Here is a 27,112-nt window from a genome sequence, read left to right on the forward strand (position 1 = left end):
TCTTGATAGCTTTACAAATAACTCGTACAACTTGAATGAAATGTGTGTCGACAGTTTGGTAGGTTTTTGCATCATGGACCAAGTTGTCATAGAAGACGTTCAAACGGAAACAACAAATGGATAAATGATCACATCAGGGGCAATAATATAGAGAAATGCAAAGAAAACAATGACTAAATACTGTGTAGTAGAGTATAAAAGAGGCCGAAAAGCCGATATGAACGCAGTAAACAAGTTTTCCCAACAATATTAACCAACTACAGAAACAGGAACTGTTTAGCTACTTTTCGTCGCTATTGGAATTTGCGTTTTCCAAATTAACGATACATCCGTTTACCCCCTTCCCCTCTCCATGTAGATAACTGTACATAAAACGAACCAGAGAGGAAAATAAAAGATGCCACTCATAGGACCAAAATTCTTAAAATACTGAAATTGAAAATGACCTGGGTATGTCAGTGGTTGGACAATTTGATTTTCGATCTCATATTGAAAATTCTATTCCATTAGAGACATGTAATATATACGTCTCTGATGACTCCAATGACCTTTTGTGTGTTACCGTGCCGTTAAGACTGTAATAACAATATTATTATTAAGTAAATATTCGTTTCTTTTGAGGCCCCCGGAACGGTCTTTTTCCAGGTGGCTGGTTCACTTCCAGGAAGGTCCTACAATTCTTTGTACTTGTCAATGCAATATATATATCCTCCTTTCCGCTGAATTCCGTTTTCTCCGCTGAATATATTTTACATGTTCATCCATAAAGTTGCGATATAGCTTATCAGCCTCGGTAAACTTGCTTATTTTCAGCAGTAATTTTCTAACTAGCAAGACAGTTTGGTTGGTAAAAAATGTATACTTATACCTACCCTCTAAGTCTGGATGCGGAACAATGAACCACAGAGAATTGAATACTTCTTAGAAAATCAGGAGATTGATTTACACTAGGTATCATTCCTGCACTTGTTACATCTATACAAAGAGGAAAGACTGCATTTTAAATGCCTGCAATTTTGTCAACTTTCTCCTTTCTTTTTGTTTTTAGTGCTGTGCTTTTACTAATATTTCATTTTGTACAAAGTATCTGTCTTTAATTAGTTATTTGGGCCATTGACAAAAATACGACTTGCGCAAGTAATATACACTGTATCAGGCCAAGACGACCGATAAATCACTTTGCTAACTACGCAGAGTTATTTACACTGATGTGCATTCAACACTCTCGGTCATCAGAAATGGTAGAGTGTAAACATTGGTGAAAAGAGAACCTTCTAGCGGGGAAGTTCAACACCAGCATGAGCTCGGTAATTTCTTTATTCATTTGTGCGAAGGGTAAAGTAATTCAACACTAATTGGAAAAGACGTACAGCGAACCACATTTTGGCAACCCATGTTCTCTGGCTATGGCCATTGCGAAATGTCAAAATGTCTGGGTAGCGCTTACGATTTTCTCTGCAACACGCATCAACAATGTACTGTAGAATGTAGGAAATGTTTAACTCTGAAGTCTGGTGTTAGAAGATCGAGAAGACCATGTACAGGGAATTATTCAGATTAAAGTCAGCAATGGTTTAGTAAACTTAAGCTTGTACTGCTTGCAGCACTCAGGTACTGTAGCCTATTGTAGCGTAAATGAGAATGGTCATTTAATGTTATAGATCTGTTTTCGTTTTTCTATGATATAGCCAAACCTTATCAATCATACCTGACAATGAGTGCCACTTGTGTTCTGGTATAGAGTTAAGAGTTGATAGCTCGCCACGAAGTGTAAAAAATATCTGCGCCTCCAAATGGTATAGAAAAAAAAATCAAAATATCCAGTTATATTCTGTCAGTATAAATGACTGGTGCTTTTAAAACCTGTCAAAAATTTCTCTATCTGTCACATGGGCTTGATGATCTTCATTATGTAAGAGAGGTCATTATTCATTTTAATGCCTCTGCTAGGAATCGAACCCGGGACCCCTGGCTTACTAGTCTGACGCTCAACCAATCGAGCTAAAGAGAAGTTCTCTCTAGCCGAGTGGTATATTGCGGCTAGTATTTTACCAGGGTTACATACTCCCCCTCCAGGAAAGAACTCGTCCTCGAGTTTCCAGGGGTCACAGCGATGCCGATGGGGCATGGCTAAGTACTAATCCCGGGTCCCTACATGGGCGCCAATGTAAGAGAGGTCATTATTCATTTTAATGCCTTATCTTTAATCAACCAATCGAGCTAAAGAGAAGTTCTCTCTAGCCGAGTGGTATATTGCGGCTAGTATTTTACCAGGGTTACAATTATCTTTAATCATCAAGCCCATGATGTTTAGGTTAGTATATCATGCATCACTTGATATACAAATAAGATGTGATAATGTCACCAACAGAGCAGGCATTTTTTCAATATGTTACAGCATGCATTCATGTGCATGTGTTTACCAAAACGCCTTGGAGCTAAATCAGATGGAATCATGCTGAAGGTATTGACAAGTTCACTTCTCCACAAAATGTACTTGTAAAAGTCCTCATTGAAATAAGTTAGGAACAATGTTAACCATCATGACATTTTTTGTTTCATTTTTGGAGAGTAACACACATTTTGCCTAGGGGAAACAGTCTTTCATTGGCTGTAAAATAAGGCAAAAAATTCACTTGATAATTTATTGATTAAAACACTGAGCATCATGAAGATCTACATGTAAAAGGAAACCTAAGTTCTTGGAAGAAAACCTTAAATCAGATCAGTAAAATATCATAACTTTTAGCTACACCTGTATTTACTCTTTATTGTTATTCTTTTGTAGATTAGAAAATAAGGTTAACTGGAGCTAGAATCTACTGAACAACAATGGCGGAAAAAAATGATCCAAAAGGCTGGGTGGAAGGTCTGGAAAGTAAGTGATGTTACAGAGGTCATCATTCATTTCAGTGTTTCCGTAGGGGATGAACCCAGGGCCTGTGATTGACTAATCAAGCTAGACTTACTAGGGTTTTTACTAGTATAGGAGATTGGATGCTATTGTGATTGTTTGCATGATGTTAAATTTAATAAAATTCAAAATGTTGCAAAATGAAGTCATAAACAATAGCATTACCCTAAAAACTAAATAATTTTGTCTTATTTCGAATGTTTCTGATATCGCTGATCAATGGAAAAGAAATTTTTTGAAAATTCTCTTAAAAAGCTGATTTTTGTTTCTTTTTAATTATTTCTGTTGTTGTTACAGCTAATTTTAGAATAAGGAAAATCTTGCAGTGTTTAAAAAAAACTGACATTTTGCTCATACTATTACAGATTCTTGTGTTACAAATGAAACCCAATATAAAACAGTTTATCTTGATAAATATGTGATTAATACAGCTAATTCCAAAACACTGTCAGGTTAATTCTTGTTTACTTAAATAAAGCCAAATTAATATGCTTAAACAATATCTATTTAATTAATCATTTGTATATCTGTGTGTCTGTATATTTGGGATTGGAAAACAAACTGATATTGATTTCTCCTTTATTTCATATATATATATATATATATATGTGCATGGTATGTCCCCGTATATATGCATGTGCATATATATTGCCTTTGCTTGTTGTTGCATATTACATTCTTTGATATCAATATATATGAAATATGATCTCACAATGTTTTTTCTTTTTTTTTGAGAATTTTTTTCCAACCAGCCACAACACCAGAAATTTCTCTGTAGTCACTACAAACACAATAGTCAATGATGAATTTTAGTAAAAGCGTGGAAAGACTTTTCAAGATCATAGTCTGCTTGGAGAAATCATCCATTATGTGCTCTTAGTCTAAAATTAATAACAAGAAAAAATGGTTCCTTGAAATCAGTCAGATTTATTCACAAATGATGTAGTAAAATAAATTAAAAGGGTGGAGACATTTTAAGTTTTAGGTCAATAAATGTTTCAAATTTTCAGCAAAATTGATATCCGGTATCGATACTACTGAATAGTATTACTTTAAAACCCAGAAAATGTCAAAATGTTTTAATTAAATTGCCATAAGATGATGAAGATGATCAGGCTTGCACGGAACGGAAGAATTTTCGGGATATGGTTAGAAAGGTTTTACAGCAACAACAAGCCCTGCAGGTTCATGACGATCAGGGGCCTATTGTGATGATGCCACATGTATCAAAAAAATGGACCACTCTTATAGATGACACTATAGGTGAGAAATCCTTCCAGATCAATATTTAATTATGGATTAGTCAATTTAAAACCCACAAAGTCTGAAACACAAATTGTTGTTGGTTCTAGCTTAAAATTGATTTTGAATAGTTTAGTAATCTGTGTCTGAAATATTTAATTTACTAAAAGAAAATAGCCTAGTTTACTTATAGTTAGCAGAATCTTTGGACGAGTTGGCCCATCATAAATCATCACTAGTTTTATATGTAGCCTGCATTCATCATTATACCTTTTATATTATTCCACTTTTTACCATCATTAATTTTATGTTAATCCATCGTTCATCATCCTAAGTTAGTCAATTTTTTTATCATCACTAGTTAGTTAGTCCATCTTTTCATCATCACAAGTTGGTCCATATTTTCATCATCACAAGTTAGTCCATATTTTCATCACAAGTTAGTCCATATTTTCATCATCACAAGTTAGTCCATCTTTTCATCATCACAAGTTAGTCCATATTTTCATCATCACAAGTTAGTCCATATTTTCATCATCACAAGTTAGTCCATATTTTTATCATAAGTTAGTCCATATCACAATTTATTCTGTCTTCATCATCACAAGTTAGTCCATATTTTCATCATCACAATTTATTCTGTCCTTCATCATCACAAGTTAGTCCATCTTTTCATCATTACAAGTTAGTCCATATTTTCATCATCACAAGTTAGTCCATCTTTTCATCATCACAAGTTAGTCCATCTTTTCATCATTACAAGTTAGTCCATATTTTCATCATCACAAGTTAGTCCATCTTTTCATCATCACAAGTTAGTCCATATTTTCATCATCACAAGTTAGTCCATTTTTTCATCATCACAAGTTAGTCCATATTTTCATCATCACAAGTTAGTCCATATTTTCATCATTGCAAGTTAGTCCATATTTTCATCATTGCAAGTTAGTCCATATTTTCATCATTGCAAGTTAGTCCATATTTTCATCATCACAAGTTAGTCCATATTTTCATCATTGCAAGTTAGTCCATATTTTCATCATCATGAGTTAGTCCATCTTTTCATCATTGCAAGTTAGTCCATATTTTCATCATTGCAAGTTAGTCCATCTTTTCATCATCACAATTTATTCTGTCTTCATCATCACAAGTTAGTCCATCCTTTCATCATCACAATTTATTCTGTCTTTCATCATCACAAGTAAGTCCATCTTTTCCTCATTACAAGTTAGTCCATATTTTCATCATCACAAGTTAGTCCATTTTTTCATCATCACAAGTTAGTCCATATTTTCATCATCACAAGTTAGTCCATATTTTCATCATTGCAAGTTAGTCCATATTTTCATCATCATGAGTTAGTCCATCTTTTCATCATCACAAGTTAGTACATATTTTTATCATAAGTTAGTCCATCTTTTCATCATCACAATTTATTCTGTCTTCATCATCACAAGTTAGTCCATCCTTTCATCATCACAATTTATTCTGTCTTTCATCATCACAAGTAAGTCCATCTTTTCCTCATTACAAGTTAGTCCATATTTTCATCATCACAAGTTAGTCCATCTTTTCATCATCACAAGTTAGTCCATATTTTCATCATCACAAGTTAGTCCATATTTTCATCATTGCAAGTTAGTCCGTATTTTCATCATCACAAGGTTGTCCATATTTTCATCATCACACGTTAGTCCATCTTTTCATCATCACAAGTTAGTCCATATTTTCATCATTGCAAGTTAGTCCATCTTGTCATCATCACAAGTTAGTCCATATTTTCATCATTGCAAGTTTTATGTTATCTTTTCATTATCACTTGTTTTATGTAATTTTTGCATTCTCACAAGTATCAAGGTGCCCAATTTTCATTTTTCTATTAGTTGGTATACCATCAGGTAAGAATATTTACTTTTTATAGCTTTGTTGTTTGACAAACATTTCCAGGTTGTAGAGTGTCCAAATTGCCTTTCATCTGTGGTCTGTCCTCAAATATTTTATGGTATTTATGTCGTTTGAGTTTCTTGTCAGAATTATTCTGACATTCTGTCATTATTGATTGATTCTATAATGCTATATAAAAGTGGATAGAACATCAGAATAATTCAGACTAACAAATTTCATATGTATGTTTCCCAAAGTCCCTAGTTGTAGTCATTTGGAGACTGATCAGAGGATGCTGAAAGTAATATCAGATTACTTCTTTTTCATAGAAAGGACTGGATACTGGGCAGAGCTTTTGTAAATTTCACATTGAAGTAGCTCTTTAAAAACATGATATTTAATTCTGATTGGAAGAACAGAGAACTATCTTGGATTTTGAAAACTATACTAATCTCTAAAATTTTCATGGTAATGAAGTCAGAATTCATTTTTCGGTTCAGCGAGGTTCTCTTAAAATTGGAAACGACTGAATGATAAAGATTGCTTCATCTTTTTAACATTTGAGTATTGTTGTCACAGTTTTTCAACAGGTGCATATGGATCTATCTTAAATTTCACACACAGATTTCTCTCACTTCCAAGATTTGCAAATAAAGTTTGAGAATGATTTAAAAATATAGATAGAATTAAAAAAGTGAAATTAAAAATTTGTTATCACTATTTGTCCGAGGGTACTGGAGCAACCATTCTCTAGTGTAATCAGTAGGTTGCTCTAGTTTTGCTATAGAAAATATACTTTGTCGGAGTTTAGTGATATTTGAATCACTTGTCAGTAAGCTGAATGATAACCTCTCTTTGTAAATACAACAGGTTATATCTGTTGTTGGGTTTATTACCCTGTGAACAGGGTCATTTTGAGACAAGGTGTCCTTTTAGGAACTGATGGCGACCTTAGCAGCAAACAACATACAGGAGGCCCATCACATGTCATTCTGAGCAATTAGGGTATAGATTCTTGCTCAAAAGGACACAACCATCGCAGCACAGACATGTCTCTTACTCAGCTTCCTAAGAAACACAAATCACTACAGGTAGGGAGGTTGAATGAAGCACCTCAGATCTTCACCAGAGATTAGGTAGGCCAGCACTCTTAACAGACTGAGCCATCACATCCCTGTTTTTAATTGAGGAAAGACCACAGAGAAATATAAGAAATCGTATAAAAATTCAGACTTAGAAAGGTTGGCACCAAGATGTTCAAAGGATTGCTAGTGATACATGCTTGTTTATTATCTATGCTTTTACTTTCTATCTTGATCGTGATACTTGGAAAAGAAGAGACTCCCCCCCTCCCCAAAAAAAAAAAAAAAATCTTCCTACAGGGTATAAAACAAATTTAGTTTCTAAGCTATTAGCCTAGGATAATCATTCACTGCAAAATTATATTTTATGTAACTGTCTGTATGTTTGAATAATTTATTGAAATACATGTACTGGAGATTTAGTCTTAACATGTTCTTGACATAAAAATTTCACAAACGATACTGTAGACAAGAGATAAAAAAACCATCTGAAGTATAAATGTTTTGGGGAAAAAGGAAAGTGTGTCATACTTTCAACTGTAGGTCAAGAAAAGTTTTGACCTTAGATAGCTGGGTTTAGTTTTCAGGAAGTATTGATATCTGAAAACTAGGTGGGCAATGAATTTACTGGTAGTGTAATCTTCTGCTGTACCAACCATAAGGCTCTTCTCTAGGCTTCTGTATTAAACTCATTCTGCATTGCCAGAGGACCATCTTGCACAATATGCATATACTGCACCTGTATCATTCACATTATAAGGGAAAGGTTGGAAATGCATAATGATAGGTATTTATTGTTCCATGTTATCAATTAAGCATATCTATTCTAACCTTAATTGCCATTTTTTCAGATATCTACATTCCATTTATTTATCTGGATTCATTTCTGGTTCTTCATATATCTATGAAAACATTTGTTTCATTTTATCTCTCAGTTTGAAAAACTTTTCCTAATATATTTTATGTAGAATAATTTATATTCATAATGTGTTTTGATTGACTGACAAAGCTATAAGATAGACTGCAGACAGAGCCATTTAATTCAATATCATTTCTTGAAGAAATTTTTATTTGATTTTAACAATTTTTCAAGAGTGAAGCAAGAATAGTATGTTTGTAAAAAACTTGTGAGATGTTTAAATTGATAATCTTTTAAGTTGTGGACATTTTCAGATATAAACCCATGTAAGAAATCCCTAAACTTAGGGGGTCATTTTTATAGCATTTATATACAGGTCATCTGAATTTAAGGTAAAAACAAAATTTATTGTAAGAAAAAATTTTATCTATTGAAATTAGAACTCAAATTAAATGTCAGGTTTCTACATATGACAATATATTAACTCTATAAGATGATCTTAATATATATGTAAAAAGACACAAAAATAATTTTTCTAACTTGGATTTACTTTTTCATCACTGATATAGTAAGTGTTTCATGGTGTTTCATGTATGAAGTAATCAGAATGTTTGTTTGAAATCTGACTGTATGCTTATTTGTTGCATGTTATGCTTATATATGTGTGACTGTTGTAGCTTCTGTAAAGCGCATGAAGACAACTGTTAATCCAAAGACAGAAGAAAGACAAAGGAGGGCACGATCTATACCAGCTGCCTTTAGTCAAGAAACTTTAGACAGAGGTCAATATTTACTGATATAGAACCTTACCTCACAGATTTTATCAGGAAACTTTAGATAGAGTTCAATATTTACTGATATAGAACCTTACCTCACAGATTTTAGCAGGAAACTTTAGACAGAGGTCAATATTTACTGATATAGAACCTTACCTCACAGATTTTATCAGGAAACTTTAGATAGAGTTCAATATTTACTGATATAGAACCTTACCTCACAGATTTTAGCAGGAAACTTTAGACAGAGGTCAATATTTACTGATATAGAACCTTACCTCACAGATTTTATCAGGAAACTTTAGATAGAGTTCAATATTTACTGATATAGAACCTTACCTCACAGATTTTAGCAGGAAACTTTAGACAGAGGTCAATATTTACTGATATAGAACCTTACCTCACAGATTTTATCAAGAAACTTTAGACAGAGGTCAGTATTTACCGATATAGAACATTTACTTATCATATTTCATTTATTGAAGGAGGTTTCCTAAGACAAATTTCAAATATTTAGATAATTTCAGAATTTTTTTTACTTTGTTGCACAATATGCATGTGCTGCACCTACATAATTCACATTATAAGGAAAAGGTTGTAAATGCATGACTGTTAATACTTATTATTCTGAGTTAACAATTATACATATTTATACTAATCTTATTAGCCATTATTTTTCAGATATTTACATTCAATTCATTTATTGGAATACATTATGGCTTCCTCATGTATTTCTTAAAATATAATCACTCCATTTTGTCTCTCAGCATGAAAAAAACTCTTTTAGGGTATTTTAAGAAGACAAATTTATATTCAGAATGTGTTTTGGAAATATTGATCGACTGATAAAGCCAATTTTTCAAGAGTGAAGCTAGAAAAGTATGTTTTAGACATATATTGATAATCTTTTAAGTTGTTGACATTTTCAGATAGAAACTCCTGTAAGAAATTCTTGAATTCAAAGGGTCATTTTTATAGCATTTACAGACAAGTCATCTGAATTTAAGGCATTAAAATATAATTAACGTTGGGATATAAGATCAAGTTGAAACACATTTTAATTCAGGATTACAGAGCGTCCAATTGTTAAGTAATTAGAAGTCTGTTATATATATTTTTTTCATTGGACCTTGAATATCAAAACATAATTACCCATGGGTCATGTGGCTGATAAGCCAAAGTTCAGACTGGTGGATAAGTCAAGGGTCAGACTGTGGTGGATAAGTCAAGGGTCAGACTGTGGTGGATAAGTCAAAAGTCAGGCATTTGTGGATGAGTCAAGGGTGTGACTGTAGTGGATAAGTCAAGGGTCTGACTGTGGTGGATAAGTCAAGGGTCAGACTGTGGTGGATAAGTCAAGGGTCAGACTGTGGTGGATAAGTCAAAAGTCAGGCATTTGTGGATGAGTCAAGGGTGTGACTGTGGTGGATAAGTCAATGGTCTGACTGTGGCTGATAAGCCAAAGTTCAGACTGTGGTGGATAAGTCAAGGGTCTGACTGTGGTGGATAAGTCAAGGGTCAGACTTTGGTGGATAAGTCAAGGGTCAGACTGTGGTGGATAAGTCAAGGGTCAGACTGTGGTGGATAAGTCAAGGGTCTGACTGTGGTGGATAAGTCAAGTGTCACACTGTGGTGGATAAGTCAAGGGTCAGACTGGTGGATAAGTCAAGGGTCAGACTGTGGAGGATAAGTCTGACTGTGGTGGATAAGTCAAAGGTCTGACTGTGGTGGATAAGTCAAGGGTCAGACTGTGGTGGATAAGTCAAGGGTCAGACTGTGGTGGATAAGCCTGACTGTGGTGGATAAGTCAAGGGTCAGACTGTGGTGGATAAGTCAAGGGTCAGACTGTGGTGGATAAGTTAAGGGTCAGACTTTGGTGGATAAGTCAAGGGTCTGACTGTGGTGGATAAGTCAAGGGTCTGACTGTGGTGGATAAGTCAAGGGTCAGACTGTGGTGGATAAGTCAAGGGTCAGACTGTGGTGGATAAGCCTGACTGTGGTGGATAAGTCAAGGGTCAGACTGTGGTGGATAAGTTAAGGGTCAGACTTTGGTGGATAAGTCAAGGGTCTAACTGTGGTGGATAAGTCAATGGTCTGACTGTGGTGGATAAGTCAAGGGTCTGACTGTGGACGATGAGTCTGACTGTGGTGGATAAGTCAAGGGTCAGACTGTGGAGGATAAGTCTGACTGTGGTGGATAAGTCAAGGGTCAGACTGTGGTGGATAAGTCTGACTGTGGTGGATAAGTCAAGGGTCTGACTGTGGTGGATAAGTCAAGGGTAAGACTGTGGAGGATAAATCTGACTGTGGTGGATAAGTCAAGAGTCAGACTGTGGTGGATAAGTCAAGGGTCAGACTGTGGTGGATAAGTCAAGGGTCAGACTGTGGTGGATAAGTCTGACTGTGGTGGATAAGTCAAGGGTCAGACTGTGGTGGATAAGTCTGACTGTGGTGGATAAGTCAAGGGTCAAACTGTGGTGGATAAGTCAAGGGTCAGACTGTGGTGGATAAGTCAAGGGTCAGACTGTGGTGGATAAGTCAAGGGTCAGACTGTGGTGGATAAGTCAAGGGTCAGACTGGTGGATAAGTCAAGGGTCAGATTGTAGTGGATAAGTCAAGGGTCAGACTGTGGAGGATAAGTCTGACTGTGGTGGATAAGTCAAGGGTCAGACTGTGGTGGATAAGTCAAGGGTCAGACTGTGGTGGATAAGTCAAGGGTCAGACTGTGGTGGATAAGTCAAGGGTCAGACTGTGGTGGATAAGTCAAGGGTCAGATTGTAGTGGATAAGTCAAGGGTCAGACTGTGGAAGATAAGTCTGACTGTGGTGGATAAGTCAAGGGTCAGACTGTGGTGGATAAGTCAAGGGTCAGACTGTGGTGGATAAGTCCAGGGTCAGATTGTAGTGGATAAGTCAAGGGTCAGACTGTGGAGGATAAGTCTGACTGTGGTGGATAAGTCAAGGGTCAGACTGTGGTGGATAAATCAAGGGTCAGACTGTGGTGGATAAGTCTGACTGTGGTGGATAAGTCAAGGGTCAGACTGTGGTGGATAAGTCAAGGGTCAGACTGTGGTGGATAAGTCAAGGGTCAGACTGTGGTGGATAAGTCTGACTGTGGTGGATAAGTCAAGGGTCAGACTGTGGTGGATAAGTCAAGGGTCAGACTGTGGTGGATAAGTCAAGGGTCAGACTGTGGTGGATAAGTCCAGGGTAATCATAAGATACTTGGTCACTTCTGAAGCAAAAAGATTGGTACATTTGTTTACATCAAAGTATTGTAACAAGATTTTATTGGTTAAGGTCACTGCATCAAAGGTCACAAATTTCTTGGAAGTAATAGACCATTTCTGATGGTTTGATTAAGGGGTAAATCTACTTGGGGACCAAACTCACTCTCTTAATGGATTTTATTTAAATACAAACAGAGGATGAGACATGGGAATATCTCAGATAGATTCTAGGTTTCATTTCATGATAATTATAACTAGCATCGCTTTGTCAGCTTACATGTGCTATGTATCTGTACTTTGACAGTACTTCAGTAACTTCAACTTTTTAAAAAGTATAAAAAACTGTCAATAAAGTACACAATGTAACATTTTAACAACTTAAAATTTAGGCTGTTTTTACTTTGTTTAGAAAACTATCAAACAGAGAAGTCATATTTGTACAGAATGGGATAATTGATATCATGTCATTTTTCAGATTTCCTCTGAGACTATTTAAGTCTCGCAGGATTATACCAGAGTGCACAGGATTTCTGCTGATTTAAGAAACCTAAGATATTTCATGGAGGAAGGTTAAAGAGCATGGTTCTGGTTGAATGAAAAGTAACTTGATTTTTACGCATTCAGTAATTGCATCTCACCTTGGTTGGGGGGGGGGGAAGCATTGTATCAAACTCCGAATCAGTGTCAATTTGGTCACAGGTCACATAAAAGTAACCATTTGGTTTTTTCAGTTTTTCCACCGGGAGAAGAAGAGCAGCCAGAAAGTTCCTCATCATCTGAAGGCATACCTGAACCCGAAAGTAACCCAGTATCTGGTGAGGTACTTGAACTAGAAAGTACCTTTTCACCATCAGACTGCCTCCCTCCTGTCTATGAACTTCCCATGTCTCCACCACCGACCTATGAAGAAGCCAAAAATCATTCACCAGAAGCTGCTATATATCAACCCAGATTTGAACCAAAAAACATCACCCGCCCTAAGAGGAAAGACTTGTACAGGGATGCTGTGATGCCCGAAGAAGAAGTGGAGCTTGTAAGTAGGATTTTGTCATGATTTTGTAAGGACGAAACTTTAATTTTGTTTCAGTTTAAGAGATCATGAAGCTAATTGAACATAAGGTGAATTGTGTACAGTCTTTACAGTTTACTGGCTGCTCCTATGTATCCATCATCTCGCAGACTAAACAAAATTTTTATGCTGATACTTAAAATTACAGTATTGTAATAATAATATCATTCAAACAGTAGGATACAAGTATTTATCTTACCTAATGTTCAAAATGAATTGAACATCAAGCTAATCCATACAAAACAGGCAACATACCTAAAAATGATAGAGGTTATTTAGAAGTGTGAAAGCAGTTTCAGACATGAGTCTTTGGTAAAGTATGGAAATTAGCGTTAAAAAAATCAATATTTAGTAGATATCATGGTGTGATTTATAGGAAGCAGTCAGCAATGCAGGGTTTTTTTTAAGAATACAATTAGGTGAAATAATTAGATAATTTTATTGAATAAGTAAGTTCTAAATCCACAAATTTATATATCCATGAAATGATAAATAGAAAAAATGTGACAAAGATTATAGTATAAAGAGAGTTTGAGGACACAGAAATCCACTAAACCAAGTGCCAACACCACTTTAACGTACAAGTTTACATATACCAATAACAATCCATTATGAAAACATGATTGAAGTCAGAATTGAATATGATGTCCATGAACCATTGTTTAAACTTTTAAAACTAGTTATATGATATAACTCCAACATTTTTAGATGTGTTGTGAGCAATGTCATTCTGACAAGTCAGGTAAGGTCAGAATTGATGAGTAGGTGTCATGCTCAACCTTTTTTCTAGACGTTTGAATATATAGATGAATTAATGCTTAAAGTCTACATGGAGAGTAATTTTAATGACTGAACTACACTGTTACCGGTACTGTGTTAGAGGCATCATGAAAAAATGAGCAGGTTACATCAGCATCACACTTATGATTGGTTCATAATTCATAAATTAGCAGACCAACCATTCTAAAAACAGAATAAAGGATCTTAGAACCACCTTGTTACATGAAGTCAAAAAACAAGGCACTGGGATTTGTAAAATAAAATTTTGTCCGATAAAAACATTCTCAATTTTTGAAGCTGGGTGGCAGGGTGAGGTTAACATCAAAAGAACAATGATTTCTGTGAAAAGAGTGGATTTGAGTTATGATACATAGATATACATATATTTATATATGGTTGTTACAGATACTAGTTGCACCTGTATCTTCCATGGTAAGAAAATTGTTTCCTCTGTTATTTATGTCAACAGTGAGCACCAGCACATTGTTTATCCAACAATAAGCCCACCAGTAATTAGCCCACTCTCAACTCCGCATCTTTGGATGTCAGAAATTGTCCTTTCAGAAGCCCACTTTCCTTCTAGGGCTTCAGCCTATTGCAGGATAGATTAATAGAATTTTTCACCCCCTTGGAGGTGAGATAGGCGGATCTCACACCAAGTGGAAAGAGGATCAACTAAAGAATCTTTTACCAAGGGTTGAGATAGCCCTATCTCTACAACAAGGGGGCGAATGATTATTTTAGAGTGAGAAAAATGAAATCTCGCACAGATAAAAAGTGTTGATTAACCTTTCCAGGGTAAGAGAAACAATAAACCAGGTTTGTCTGGACTAACCAATTAATCTCCAACCTGTAATCTACGGACAAGTGGAGTCAAGTTTTCCCTCACACTTCTAACATGTGAATTTCTTCTTCTAGGTCACACAAAGGTTAAGTCATCATTTCTTTTGGTGTAACTGTTACACAAATGATTGCTATCTTCAATATTAACTTTTAATAGACCATTGTTAATGATGCAATGTATACAGTTCACAATAACTTATTGTGAATTGAAAATGTTTGAAAATGGACAGGGATTTCTCAGCCTTTGGGCAAAGCCTCATGGACAAGTGTATTGTTTCTTTTGTTTTTAGGTGTCAGTTAGTGCACCTGATTTTGATGTTTTTAAGTGTTAGTGCACTTGACTTTGATGTTTTTAAGTGTTAGTGCACCTGACTTTGATGTTTTAAGTGTTAGTGCACTTGACTTCGACGTTTTGTACACAGTCATCATTTTTTTCTGCCATTTTCACTATGTGTCTGTATAGGTCTGTATAAACTACCTGAGGCTAATGTAGAATGATATTCTATAGAAAAAGTGTCCTGAACTCAGATTTACAAAAGAAACTGAAATTTTACATCATTGATGCAGGATTGAAATAATCGTTTTTCAGGCTGTCTTACCCAAATTGGTTTAATAGGCATAGGCCATGTGTGAACCTCTCAAATTTTCTTTTCAAGGTCCACTTGTGAGATTTACATGTAGTTAAAACTTACTTAGAATGATCCAAAGATTGTTCTAACTAGATGTAGTTATTAGCTCACCTGGTCTGAAGGACCAATGAGCTTATGCCATACCTCAGCAGTATCTGTTGTCCATCATCTTTATTCCTAAAAAATGTTACTAGTCATAAACGATAAAGAAGATTTCGACTAAATTTGGAGTAAATTCTTTGATATCCTCCACTTCTTATAGGAATTATTGGATTTTGCCCAAATTTGGTCTGGAGCACTCTTAGGTGAAGGGGAATCAATTTTGTATAAAGGCAGGTCTCGACCCCCCCACCTAATGATTGGATTTTGCCCTTATTTGGTCTGAAGCATGTTTAGGTCAAGGGAAATCAATTATGTGTTATCAGTGGGTCTCAGCTCACTGGGGCAAGAGGAGGGCTCTAAAGAGGAAATAAAACATATTCTTTTAAATCCTGCTCTTCCTTCAGGAATTATTTGATTTTGTCCTGATTTCATGCTATGCATTGTTGGGAGAAGGGAAATCAATTTGGTATAAGTTATGGGTCGCGGTCCCCTAGGGCAGGAGGGGTGGGCCAATAAGGGACCTAGAGGAAATTCATTAGATTTGTGTACGAATGATTGGATTTTGCCCAAATTTAGTTTGAAGTATTCATGGTTAATGGCGATCTATTTTGTATAATCAGTTGGTCTCAATACCCTTGGTTGGAAGGAGCAGGAACGATTAAATGGGAAATAGAACAAACTATTTAAAATCTGTCTTCTGCTATAGGAATGGCAGATCCTGTTTCAACTTCATCCGAAGCATGAATGGTATGGCTTAACCCCTTTGGGAAAGAGGGTTGAGGCTCAATGAGAAAGTAGATATGGTGTGTGTTGTGTTCTTATATATTTAGAATTCCTTTTCCTTCAGATCACCTGATGCAATTGAAACCAAAACAAATTTCTAAAAACCTGTTGAGTGATACAGGCCCTATGGACCTCTTTTGTGTTGTTTATGTCTCCAGATCGAACGATTGGAGGCATATTGATTTTGTACTGTATGTTTATCTGTTGTCAACTCTAACCTTGCCCGTTACTTTTGCATCTGAGGAGGTTGGGCTTTTATATTTGGCATGTGCGACCTTTCTGATGGTACCAAATTTTCACCATTTGACCATCACCTTTGACCTACATTTGAAAGTTAAAAAAACAACATTACCACAATGAAGACATAAGTGTTTCACAAAAAATGTATGCAATTAGCAAATGCCTTACACAGTACAGTGTCCCACTTCAGAATTTTTTTGCAACCAAGGGTATAATGTCTCAGAAACACATCTTGTACCTATAACAGATGAATACCCGGTACACAATTATTGTTGTCTCACCAACACACATTTTGGATTTAGTTTTACTTGTTTGAAACTTATCACCAGTGATCCTGAGATGGCGTGACTAAAAGTTGCAATATTTTGATTGGTTCAGAATGTATAAACACGATTATCCAACAACATTAAGAAATTTAAAAAAGGAAGAAGAAAAGAATTTTTAGATCATACCAAGCACAAATTTGTAGTAAGGTTATGTAATGATTTGTAATTTCTGTGTGATCTTGTGTAGTGTATGTATGGAATAATTGTACAATACTGTGACTAAGTATGTATTATCATATATCTGTGATTTACATTTATATATATGGGCCATTATTTTCAAGGTTGGAATAAAAACACTGAAAAAAGATACTTTGAACATTAAATTGATAATGAAATCTACAGTTGTTCAAAACTTTTTAGGTACAAATAATCCCTTTGCTCTCCGAGCCGTTGATAAAACTCTGAAAATTTTAATGTCATTATATAAATCGATAAAGTATATTTAAGCTTGATCAACAGAAATATCTCAGTTCTGTTGGTAGTATAGAATTGATCTTAAGCTGAATTTTTAATGGTAAGAAATAAATTATTTAAGATCCTTCAATAAAGATCTTTGCAGTAAGAATTGTTTATAAGTTAAGAAAACTAGCCTCATAACTACTGTGTTTATTGGGTACAAATTTACTCAGTTTTTATATAAACTTTTTGACAGAATATTTGTTCATTGAATTCTAATACCAAAACAAAATTGAGTCTTTTTCTTAAATAAATTTGTTTTCTTTATTTCATTATAACAGCAGCAAATGCGCCCCAGGAGGATACCTTATGAGGAGGAAGCCCCAATTGATGATGGGCCTACAAGGGAGGTATACAAGGAGTCGTCACTGGATGCAGCGCTGAGCCTGGACCCCAAAGATCAACACAGATTTCCTCAGGTGGTGCCTGACTCAGATATAGAGGAACTCCCACCAGGCCAGGAGGACAAAGCTACACCACAGCTCTCTCTCTCATGTACGATTCTAATTGTTTTTCATTATTGATTGATTAACATCTCTTATTACTATAATTGAATTTATCTAATTAAGGTAATTACTTTCTACTTTGTGTGTTATTGATTTATTTAACAAATTAGCTGTTGATTTATTTTTTGTAAAACCCTTTATAATTTCAGTTTGATCCCTTTATAATTTCAGTTTGAAAAATTGGAAAATTTCCATGTTTTGATTTTGAAAAAATTTAACGATAAAAGCATGTTTGTGTGTTTTATGAAATTTGTCTAAGAACAGTATTTCAAGGTCATTGTCTGACCTTTCTGTACTCTAAAAATCTGTTATATACCTGTCAGATGTGTAATTGGGATTGCATATGTAATATTTTCTTCGTTCAAATTTTAGTTTCTAATGAGACAAGTACACCGGTCGCTGATGTTGAGGCTGGAAGAAGAAGGGAGAAAACAAGGTAAATTCAAAATTACTTCTCTTTTTAGTCCACCATCATCAGATAATGTAGTCTGATTGTGGTACTGGTGACATCTTGGAGAATGGTATGTCAAATGCATTGCATATTTTTTATGCAACCATAAACATGGTCCTATTTATAAGTCCTACCAAAGATGTTGCTGTTCATGGATGGTATTTCATTATCCTGTTATAATCCTACATTCAAGCTTGTTTTGATAAACTTTAAAGAAACAGACTATAACTATCTTTTCATTCAACGCAATAATTTTATGAAATGTGCTTTTTTTTACCATTTCAAAACTACAAACTAGTGTTTTTACAACAACTTCAAAACAAGCCATCAGCTTATAATAATCATTGCTATTGGCACGGATGGAAATGTGGGAAGTATCGTTACTGTGGGAAGAAACTAGATACCCAGGGAAAAGCCACGGGGGCTGGGCAGGTGATATAATACTTTCACATTGAACCAAAATCGCCTCGTATCTTTAAACTTGTGTATACACATAAATAATAAGTCTAGGAAAGGAGGTTTTCCGAAAAATGGTTGAATAGAACTTACTATATATAATATAGACAGCATTGAAGGTGATCTGTTTGTTTGAAGTTGTTATTCTAAGAATGTATTTACAAAGCAGGATTCAAAAAGACAAAATGACAAGTATTGCAAATCAGCTACACTTTTTATTTAAAATGATTTCTAAAACAGGTGTCTATTATTCTTGTGTCCTTTGTAATCAAAGCATCTTTTGTAAATAGTCATAAATGATAAATAAATGATAAACAAAGAAATATGTTGATCATCTGATCATCATCTCTATCTTATTTATGTTAAAGTCTCTCTCAGGAATTTGTTTCAGTCAAGAAATTCTGAAATGGTAATTGTCTTACCAAATAAAATAGGTTTTTATTGATATATTTTTGGCCTCCTGAAAATACAGGAAATTCTATTTTACACTGATTGACCCCTCTTCTTGTAATACGTATTTGATATTACAGCGAGACGTTTCAGTGCAATTCCTGTGGATTTCTTAATTCCGTCGTGACTAGTCTTGGTCGCTTCTTCTTACGGCGGACGGAAGAAGCCCGTGAAGGATCTCCAGCTCGTTTGCTGATACTGATAGGAGCAATTATCGGATTCCTCGGACTTATTGTGTTCTTAGGGGTGTTCCCCAACAGTTTTGTGTATGTGGAACACTACGAGGTTAGTATAAGGTCAAGGTCATTGATACTGTTAAGTAAAATACAAACAAAAAAAAAGAATGAGTTCCCAATGGGTCTATCTAGGTCAAGGACATTTTAACTAGTAATAGAACAGAGAGATGTGAAAAAATTCATGTGTCAAAATTCATGTGTCAAAATACATAATTTTGTATCTAAATATTTCTTTTCTATTGAGTTGGTAGTGACAAGTAGATGTTTTACTGGAAAAGCCCTCATGATGACGTCCACTAAAGAATAAGAAAATTGATGTTGTAGATTGCCTTGCTGAAGAACACGTATACTGGGACTGTGTACCGCGACTATACTTACCATCCTGGCTGTTATGTCCTCGGGCCTCAGAGAGAGTTTGTCAAGTTTCCAGGCTCTGCGGTATTTGTATCTCTGACAGAGGATGTCTTCACCAAAGACAAACTTGAGATATCAATCACTTTTCACTTTCAGTATTTCCTCAGGTAATCTTTTTAGAATAAACATAACCTGTGATAGATTGACATTACCTGTAATAGATGGACATTACCTGTGATAGATTGACATTAACTGTGATAGATTGACATTACCTGTGATAAATTGACATAACCTGTGATAGATTGACATAACCTGTGATAGATTGACATTACCTGTGATAGATTGACACAACCTGTGATAGGTTGACATAACCAGTGATAGATTGACATTACCTGTGATAGATTGACATTACCTGTGATAGATTGACATAACCTGTGATAGATTGACATTACCTGTACATTACCTGTGATAGATGGACATAACCTGTGATAGATTGACATTACCTGTAATAGATGGACATTACCTGTGATAGATTGACATTACCTGTGATAGATTGACATTACCTGTGATGGATTGACATAACCTGTGATAGATTGACATCACCTGTGATAGATTGACATTACCTGTGATAGGTTGACATAACCTGTAATAGATTGACATTTCCTGTGATAGATGGACATAACCAGTGATAGATTGACATTACCTGTGATAGATTGACATAACCTGTGATAGATTGACATTACCTGTAATAGATTGACATTTCCTGTGATAGATTGACATCACCTGTGATAGATTGACATTACCTTTGATAGATTGACATTACCTGTAATAGATTGACGTTACCTGTGATAGATTGATGTAACCTGTGATAGATTGACATTACCTATGATAGATTGACATTACCTGTGATAGATGGACATTACCTATGATTTATTGACATTATCTGTGATAGGTTGACATAACCTGTAATAGATTGACATTACCTGTGATAGATTGATATAACCTGTGATAGATTGACATCTGTGATAGATTGACATTACCTATGATAGATTGACATTACCTGTGATAGATGGACATTACCTGTGATAGATTGACATAACCTGTGATGGATTAACAAAAATTTACATGGTCAAGCAGGTGACCTCTTACCTTATACCATCCAATCAGGTAATCAAACCCCAGTCATTTAGGTTAAAGGGAAGTGTGAACCATCCATTGAAAATGACTCATTAGAATAAAAGGCTGAGAATTATGATACATAAAACAACTTTTCCTTGTAGACATTTCTAGTTTAATACTAAATTTTCACAATTTTTTATGTGAATATTTGATGAAAGATACAGACCCTCTGGATATTTAATTTTCTTGTTTGTAAATTTTGTTTGTAAATGTATTGGTATGTTTTTTATTCAACAGAGCTTCTGAGCTTGGAGAGTTACACAGGAAGTTTGGTCTCGACTACAAGGATATTGTTAAGAGTGTTGTGCGCAGCAAGGTTAAGAATTTTGCAGCTGACATCAGCCTTGATGATTTCCGATTCAACAGGACTGAGACAGAAAAGCGTTTTTGTAAAACCATCCAAGTCCGTCTTCAGGGTAAGCTTTATTGTTAGACAAAGTTCATAAATACAGGTTGTGTTGTTATACATATGTCTATTCTTCAAATGTTGGTAGACATGTAATTATACATTTGCCTATGAATTCTGAGAAGTGGCTCTTTTCGAAGTATCTAGTTGACTTGAAATTTGGTTTACACCTACTTTAGAAAGAATGATTTAACACATAATACTGGTTTTTTGCTTGTTAAACAAAAAAACCCAAGGATGAAATAGATTTTGAATTTTCAGAAATCTTCTTCTCAATAACCAAATGATGAAAAACCAAATACTTTTTATGTAAACTCTATTCGTGTACAAATAGTATTTCTCTTTTCACTTCTCTATACTACACATTTATTCCAATTGTTCTCATTCGTGAGTTTACTAAGGCGACCGTTTAGGTTCTTGGGCTTTTTAGGGTTTTTTTTTTTATTGAATTTTCTTTGATAAGAGCTTTCTCAGTAAGTTGTATTGATACAAATTATAGACATATTATCGGAGTTGGCCAGTGTTAAGAAGAGTGGGTAAGAAGTCTCCCATCTTATAGATATTTCTGTTATCATCCAACTAATGATTTCTTAGTGTTTCCAAGGGATATCTGTCTTTTATTAGTAATCATAAATAATCACACAAATTTCACTTTCATGTCTGTAATTAAAACTTAGTACCAGGCCTTTTTTTTCACTGATTTGGGCTGGGGCATTTTTGCATCATTTTGGGAAGAGAATTGCTGAATTAGGAAAGCAGTTTTAAGGAGTAAATCACAAATTTTGGGAATTTGACTCAAAGGTGAAATAATTTCAACAGGAATTAGGCCCATGATTGACCCAAAAAGATCTCAAAAAACCCTGACAACTTCCATTAAATGTAATTTAATCTAAAAGAACTGAAAATGAATTGAGTTTATTTTATGATGCCATGAAGAAATGTTGACCAAAATGTATATTTTGTTATAACATTATGCAGGTACGTGTTGTCCTGAGTGTTGTCCAAGCTGTTCCAACAAGACCATATGTAACCTGTGTGACACAACGTCCATGTGTGATCCCATCTACCATGTTGATATACGCTACTTTCAGCTATCAACAGTCTATATTGCAAGTGACATATCAGAGAGATATCTGCGGTCCCTACTTCTCAAGGTATTCTTCTGGACATTCTGTATATAAAATATCACTATTCCTGTAACTGGACATTCTGTATATAAAACATCACTATTCCTGTAACTGGACATTCTGTATATAAAATATCACTATTCCTGTAACTGGACATTCTGTATATAAAATATCACTATTCCTGTAACTGGACATTCTGTATATAAAATATCACTATTCCTGTAACTGGACATTCTGTATATAAAACATCACTATTCCTGTAACTGGACATTCTGTATATAAAATATCACTATTGTTGTAACTGGACATTCTGTATATAAAATATCACTATTCCTGTAACTGGACATTCTGTATATAAAATATCACTATTCCTGTAACTGGACATTCTGTATATAAAATATCACTATTGTTGTAACTGGACATTCTGTACATAAAATATCGTGATTCCTGTAACAGGACATTCTGTATATAAAATATCATATTTCCTGTAACTGGACATTCTGTATATAAAATATCATATTTCCTGTAACTGGACATTCTGTATATAAAATATCACTATTCCTTTAACTGGACATTCTGTATATAAAACATCACTATTCCTGTAACTGGACATTCTGTATATAAAACATCACTATTCCTGTAACTGGACATTCTGTATATAAAATATCACTATTCCTGTAACTGGACATTCTGTATATAAAATATCACTATTGTTGTAACTGGACATTCTGTACATAAAATATCGTGATTCCTGTAACAGGACATTCTGTATATAAAATATCATATTTCCTGTAACTGGACATTCTGTATATAAAATATCATATTTCCTGTAACTGGACATTCTGTATATAAAATATCACTATTCCTGTAACTGGACATTCTGTACATAAAATATCGTGATTCCTGTAACTGGACATTCTGTATATAAAATATCATATTTCCTGTAACTGGACATTCTGTATATAAAATATCATATTTCCTGTAACTGGACATTCTGTATATAAAATATCACTATTCCTGTAACTGGACATTCTGTATATAAAATATCATTATTCCTGTAACTGGACATTCTGTATATAAAATATCACTATTCCTGTAACTGGACATTCTGTATATAAAATATCACTATTCCTGTAACTGGACATTCTGTATATAAAATATCACTATTCCTGTAACTGGACATTCTGTATATAAAATATCACTATTCCTGTAACTGGACATTCTGTATATAAAATATAACGTGATTCCTGTAACTGGACATTCTGTATATAAAATACTATTCCTGTAACTGGACATTCTGTATATAAAATATCACTATTGTTGTAACTGGACATTCTGTACATAAAATATCGTGATTCCTGTAACAGGACATTCTGTACATAAAATATCGTGATTCCTGTAACTGGACATTCTGTACATAAAATATCGTGATTCCTGTAACAGGACATTCTGTATATAAAACATCACTATTCCTGTAACTGGACATTCTGTATATAAAATATCATATTTCCTGTAACTGGACATTCTGTATATAAAATATCACTATTCCTGTAACTGGACATTCTGTATATATAATATTAAGATTCCTGGTCTCATAAGTGGACATTCTATATATATATATATATATAACATCAAGATTTCTTGTCACTGGAGGAATATCTATGTAACATGAAACAACTGAATGTTGTAATTCATTTCTCAACTGTAGGCATTGATTTCAAGTGTCCTTAAAGCATGGAATTATAATATTTTGATTGAAAGCGTAATTCATATTTGAACATAAGGTAAACAAACATAAGATAATAATATTTTGATGTCAACCAGGGAATAAAAAATTTCAAAGTTTGCTAAATTGTCTATGTAGAAGTTATACAATAATAGAATTCAATTAATTTGTTGATAGGTGAGAGCTGAAGCAGAGTTCTTCAAACAAAACCACACAATGATTGAGAAGGAGACAGAGCGAATGGTAGAACAGAAAAAAAATGAAGGTATGAGGTTTGGATATTTGAGACAGTTAAGGTTTTCTTGTATTAAAGACTTTAGTGATCATTGTATAAAATGAGATTAAAAACGAGATGAAACAGATTTAGGAATCTATTAAAGAAAATATTTTGTAAACTTTTTACCATATTTTTCTGGGCTTTTTTCTTCTGCAGTCTGGTGTGAGGCTTATATGTGGACAAGAAAAATTGACAGAATGAAAAAAGAATAAAAAGTGTATTGTCTGGACATTGGTTCTAGACCGTTAAGCATTTTGGAGCAGCCATTTTGTCGAGGCATATCACATGCACTGTTGACCTGAGTGACCTTGCACCCTGTAACATGTCATGCTTCCAGGAAGAATAAAAAAATAATGATTAAAAAAAAAAACATTTTTTTAACGAGTACCTGTCCATCAGGTATTAGTGACTGAAACAGATTGCCTTGAACCGTCATTTGCAACCTTATACAGGGTGATTTTAAGACTGAAATGAAAATAGCATTCTCGTGGATTTAATTAATCGTACTTTTTAATATGAATCACAATAATATCTTCTTAACTTTCGTGGTTGCTTTGAAAGCCAAAACATAGTTTACAATAGCCTGTTGCATCCATGGATTGATAGGTCATCAAGTCAAATTCTAGAATGACCGCCATGCTTGATTACAATCAGAATGGCTTTGTGTATCTTGGAAGAAATATTTTGGGCTATAAGAATTTAGTCAGCATGCAGGGTCTTCGCTAATATTTAACAGTATAGACTATGATGGAGATATTGTTCAGTAAACTGTACGTAACATCAGGCCCTGTTTCTATGCGTAGACAATCTTTGAAACCTTCCAAGCCAAATGAGTGCGGTAATTACTTTTTTACGTTTTTGAAACGCGTAAATGAAATAAAGGATTATCAGTGTATAATTCATTTGCAAACTTATATTAAATGTTTCACTAACAATCTTGATTAATTGACTTCCGTTGTCTGTTTTATCAACAATCCCTTGTCAACATAATGGTTACCACATTATAAGAAAGAGTTCAACTTATATACTGGTGCGTCTTATATGTGGATCAAATTGAAAAAAATCACTAAAAACCAGTCCTGTGGCTTATACAGTACAGTTTATAGGGTGGAAAATACGATGCATACCTGACATACATATGTTATCTTCAAATGAGGGGAGTAGGCTTATTTCAGGACAAAGGATGAAGAAAAGTTTGTAAGCCATTATACAGAGGTGCAATAGATTTTGGTGGGCTTATTGCCAGGCATGGGATTTTATCCTAGATTTCTTATGAAATTTTATCCCTGATTTCTTCTGAATTTCAACCCAGATTTTGTCTTTTTACAGCCAATGAGTTGATAAAGGGAGGTGAAGCGACAAGTTCTGCAACAATGTTAGTGGCCGAGGCAAAGAGGGAGGCAAACATAACAACTGGGTATGCAGTGGCATTATGGACTCTGTACTATAGACTGGGTATCACTGATATGGATCACAAGCTGTCGCTGATGATGGTACGGGCCTTTGAGGATGTCAATGTCAAGGGCAATTTGTACCGTGGCTATAACTATGCCAACCAAACAATTGCAACAAACTTTGGTAGTGGATAGTTTCTTAGTGCTTGTATGACACAATAACTGGTGGCTAAATATTACAAAACTATGCACCAGGTCTTGGAATAATTCAACATACAACATAAAAAGTTTTGAATTTTTTTATGTAAATCTTCCTTCCCCAAACGTTTTGTTGTGAGAATATCTATGAGGAGTCCTTATTTCAGGATTCAAAAGTTAAGATTAATTTCAATAAAAAAAATTTGACAATATTCCTTGCTCCATAAACTTTACAGAATTTTAGTCAAACATTACTTGCCATTTGAGTAAGAGAATACCTATCAGGAATTTGTGTTTCAGCAATCCAGCGTCAGGGTTATTGTTACTGTTTAAAGCAATGTGTCATACAGTTTGTCCAATTTAGATGGAGACGAGGAAATTCCTGTTATGTTTTTGGGATCTTTTCAAAGTTATTGTACCTAAATCAAAATTTTCAGGTCAACCATACTTTTATCAATATATTTCATGATAACCATAAAGACCCCATATTAAAACTTGAAACTGTGTAATTGTGCATCCTTGTAAACCAGAATTTACAAACCTACATGTATATATCCGTCGTCTTGTGTTTACTAAGTGATTGATATACAAGTTCCTGTCTGTTTTTTATTATAAGAGATGATTAGAATTTTTAACTATTTTGTGTTGTTGAAGTTTTATTTGTGTACGTTTTCTTCAATAATAATTTATTTTTTCTTTTGATATTTGACTTTTTTTTCTAAACAAGCTTTAACTAATGTGATGTTGATTTTTGGACGTGAAGACCATTTTCTCTGCCCAAGAATTGGATGAATCCTTTTACAGTTTTATAGCTGTTCGTATTGACAACTAATATCTCGTCATGTTAGCTGTTCGTATTGACAACTAATATCTCATCATGTTAGCTGTTTGTATTGACAACTAATATCTCATCATGTTAGCTGTTTGTATTGACAACTAATTCATTGTTAGCTGTTGGTATTGACAACTAATATCTCATCATGTTAGCTGTTTGTATTGACAACTAATTCATTGTTAGCTGTTTGTATTGACAACTAATTCATTGTTAGCTGTTGGTATTGACAACTAATATCTCATCATGTTAGCTGTTTGTATTGACAACTAATATCTCGTCATGTTAGCTGTTTGTATTGACAAC

General features: G+C 34.4%; 1 protein-coding gene across 2 annotated transcripts; it reads left to right on the forward strand.

The window, feature by feature from the left end:
- Positions 1 to 1,242: 1,242 nt before the first annotated feature.
- LOC132554016 (uncharacterized) lies at positions 1,243 to 26,906 on the forward strand. Of its 2 annotated transcripts, XM_060218310.1 has the most exons (12): positions 1,243 to 1,307; positions 2,789 to 2,878; positions 12,718 to 13,019; positions 14,241 to 14,267; positions 17,496 to 17,709; positions 18,093 to 18,156; positions 19,158 to 19,362; positions 19,638 to 19,834; positions 21,084 to 21,262; positions 22,231 to 22,406; positions 24,283 to 24,370; positions 25,712 to 26,906. In XM_060218310.1, the coding sequence occupies exons 2-12, from the start codon at positions 2,833 to 2,835 to the stop codon at positions 25,969 to 25,971; spliced, it is 1,758 nt and encodes a 585-aa protein (XP_060074293.1). In that variant the 5' UTR covers positions 1,243 to 1,307; positions 2,789 to 2,832; the 3' UTR covers positions 25,972 to 26,906. The 2 variants fall into 2 exon arrangements, with proteins under 2 accessions (XP_060074293.1, XP_060074294.1); XM_060218311.1 differs by lacking the exon at positions 14,241 to 14,267.
- The last annotated feature ends 206 nt before the right edge of the window (positions 26,907 to 27,112 follow it).

This window comes from Ylistrum balloti, unplaced genomic scaffold (assembly GCF_031769215.1).
Source record: "Ylistrum balloti isolate Yb309-2 unplaced genomic scaffold, AGI_CSIRO_Ybal_v1 Utg370370, whole genome shotgun sequence".
In the NCBI taxonomy this organism is placed as follows: Eukaryota; Metazoa; Mollusca; class Bivalvia; order Pectinida; family Pectinidae; genus Ylistrum; species Ylistrum balloti.

Bases quoted from the DNA above. Each gene is read 5' to 3' on its own strand.
- LOC132554016 (XM_060218310.1), top strand. From the start codon at position 2,833: ATGGCGGAAAAAAATGATCCAAAAGGCTGGGTGGAAGGTCTGGAAA. The intron at 17,710-18,092 runs GTACGATTCTAA...TTCAAATTTTAG, and splicing joins ACCACAGCTCTCTCTCTCAT to TTTCTAATGAGACAAGTACA. The intron at 21,263-22,230 runs GTAAGCTTTATT...AACATTATGCAG, and splicing joins CATCCAAGTCCGTCTTCAGG to GTACGTGTTGTCCTGAGTGT.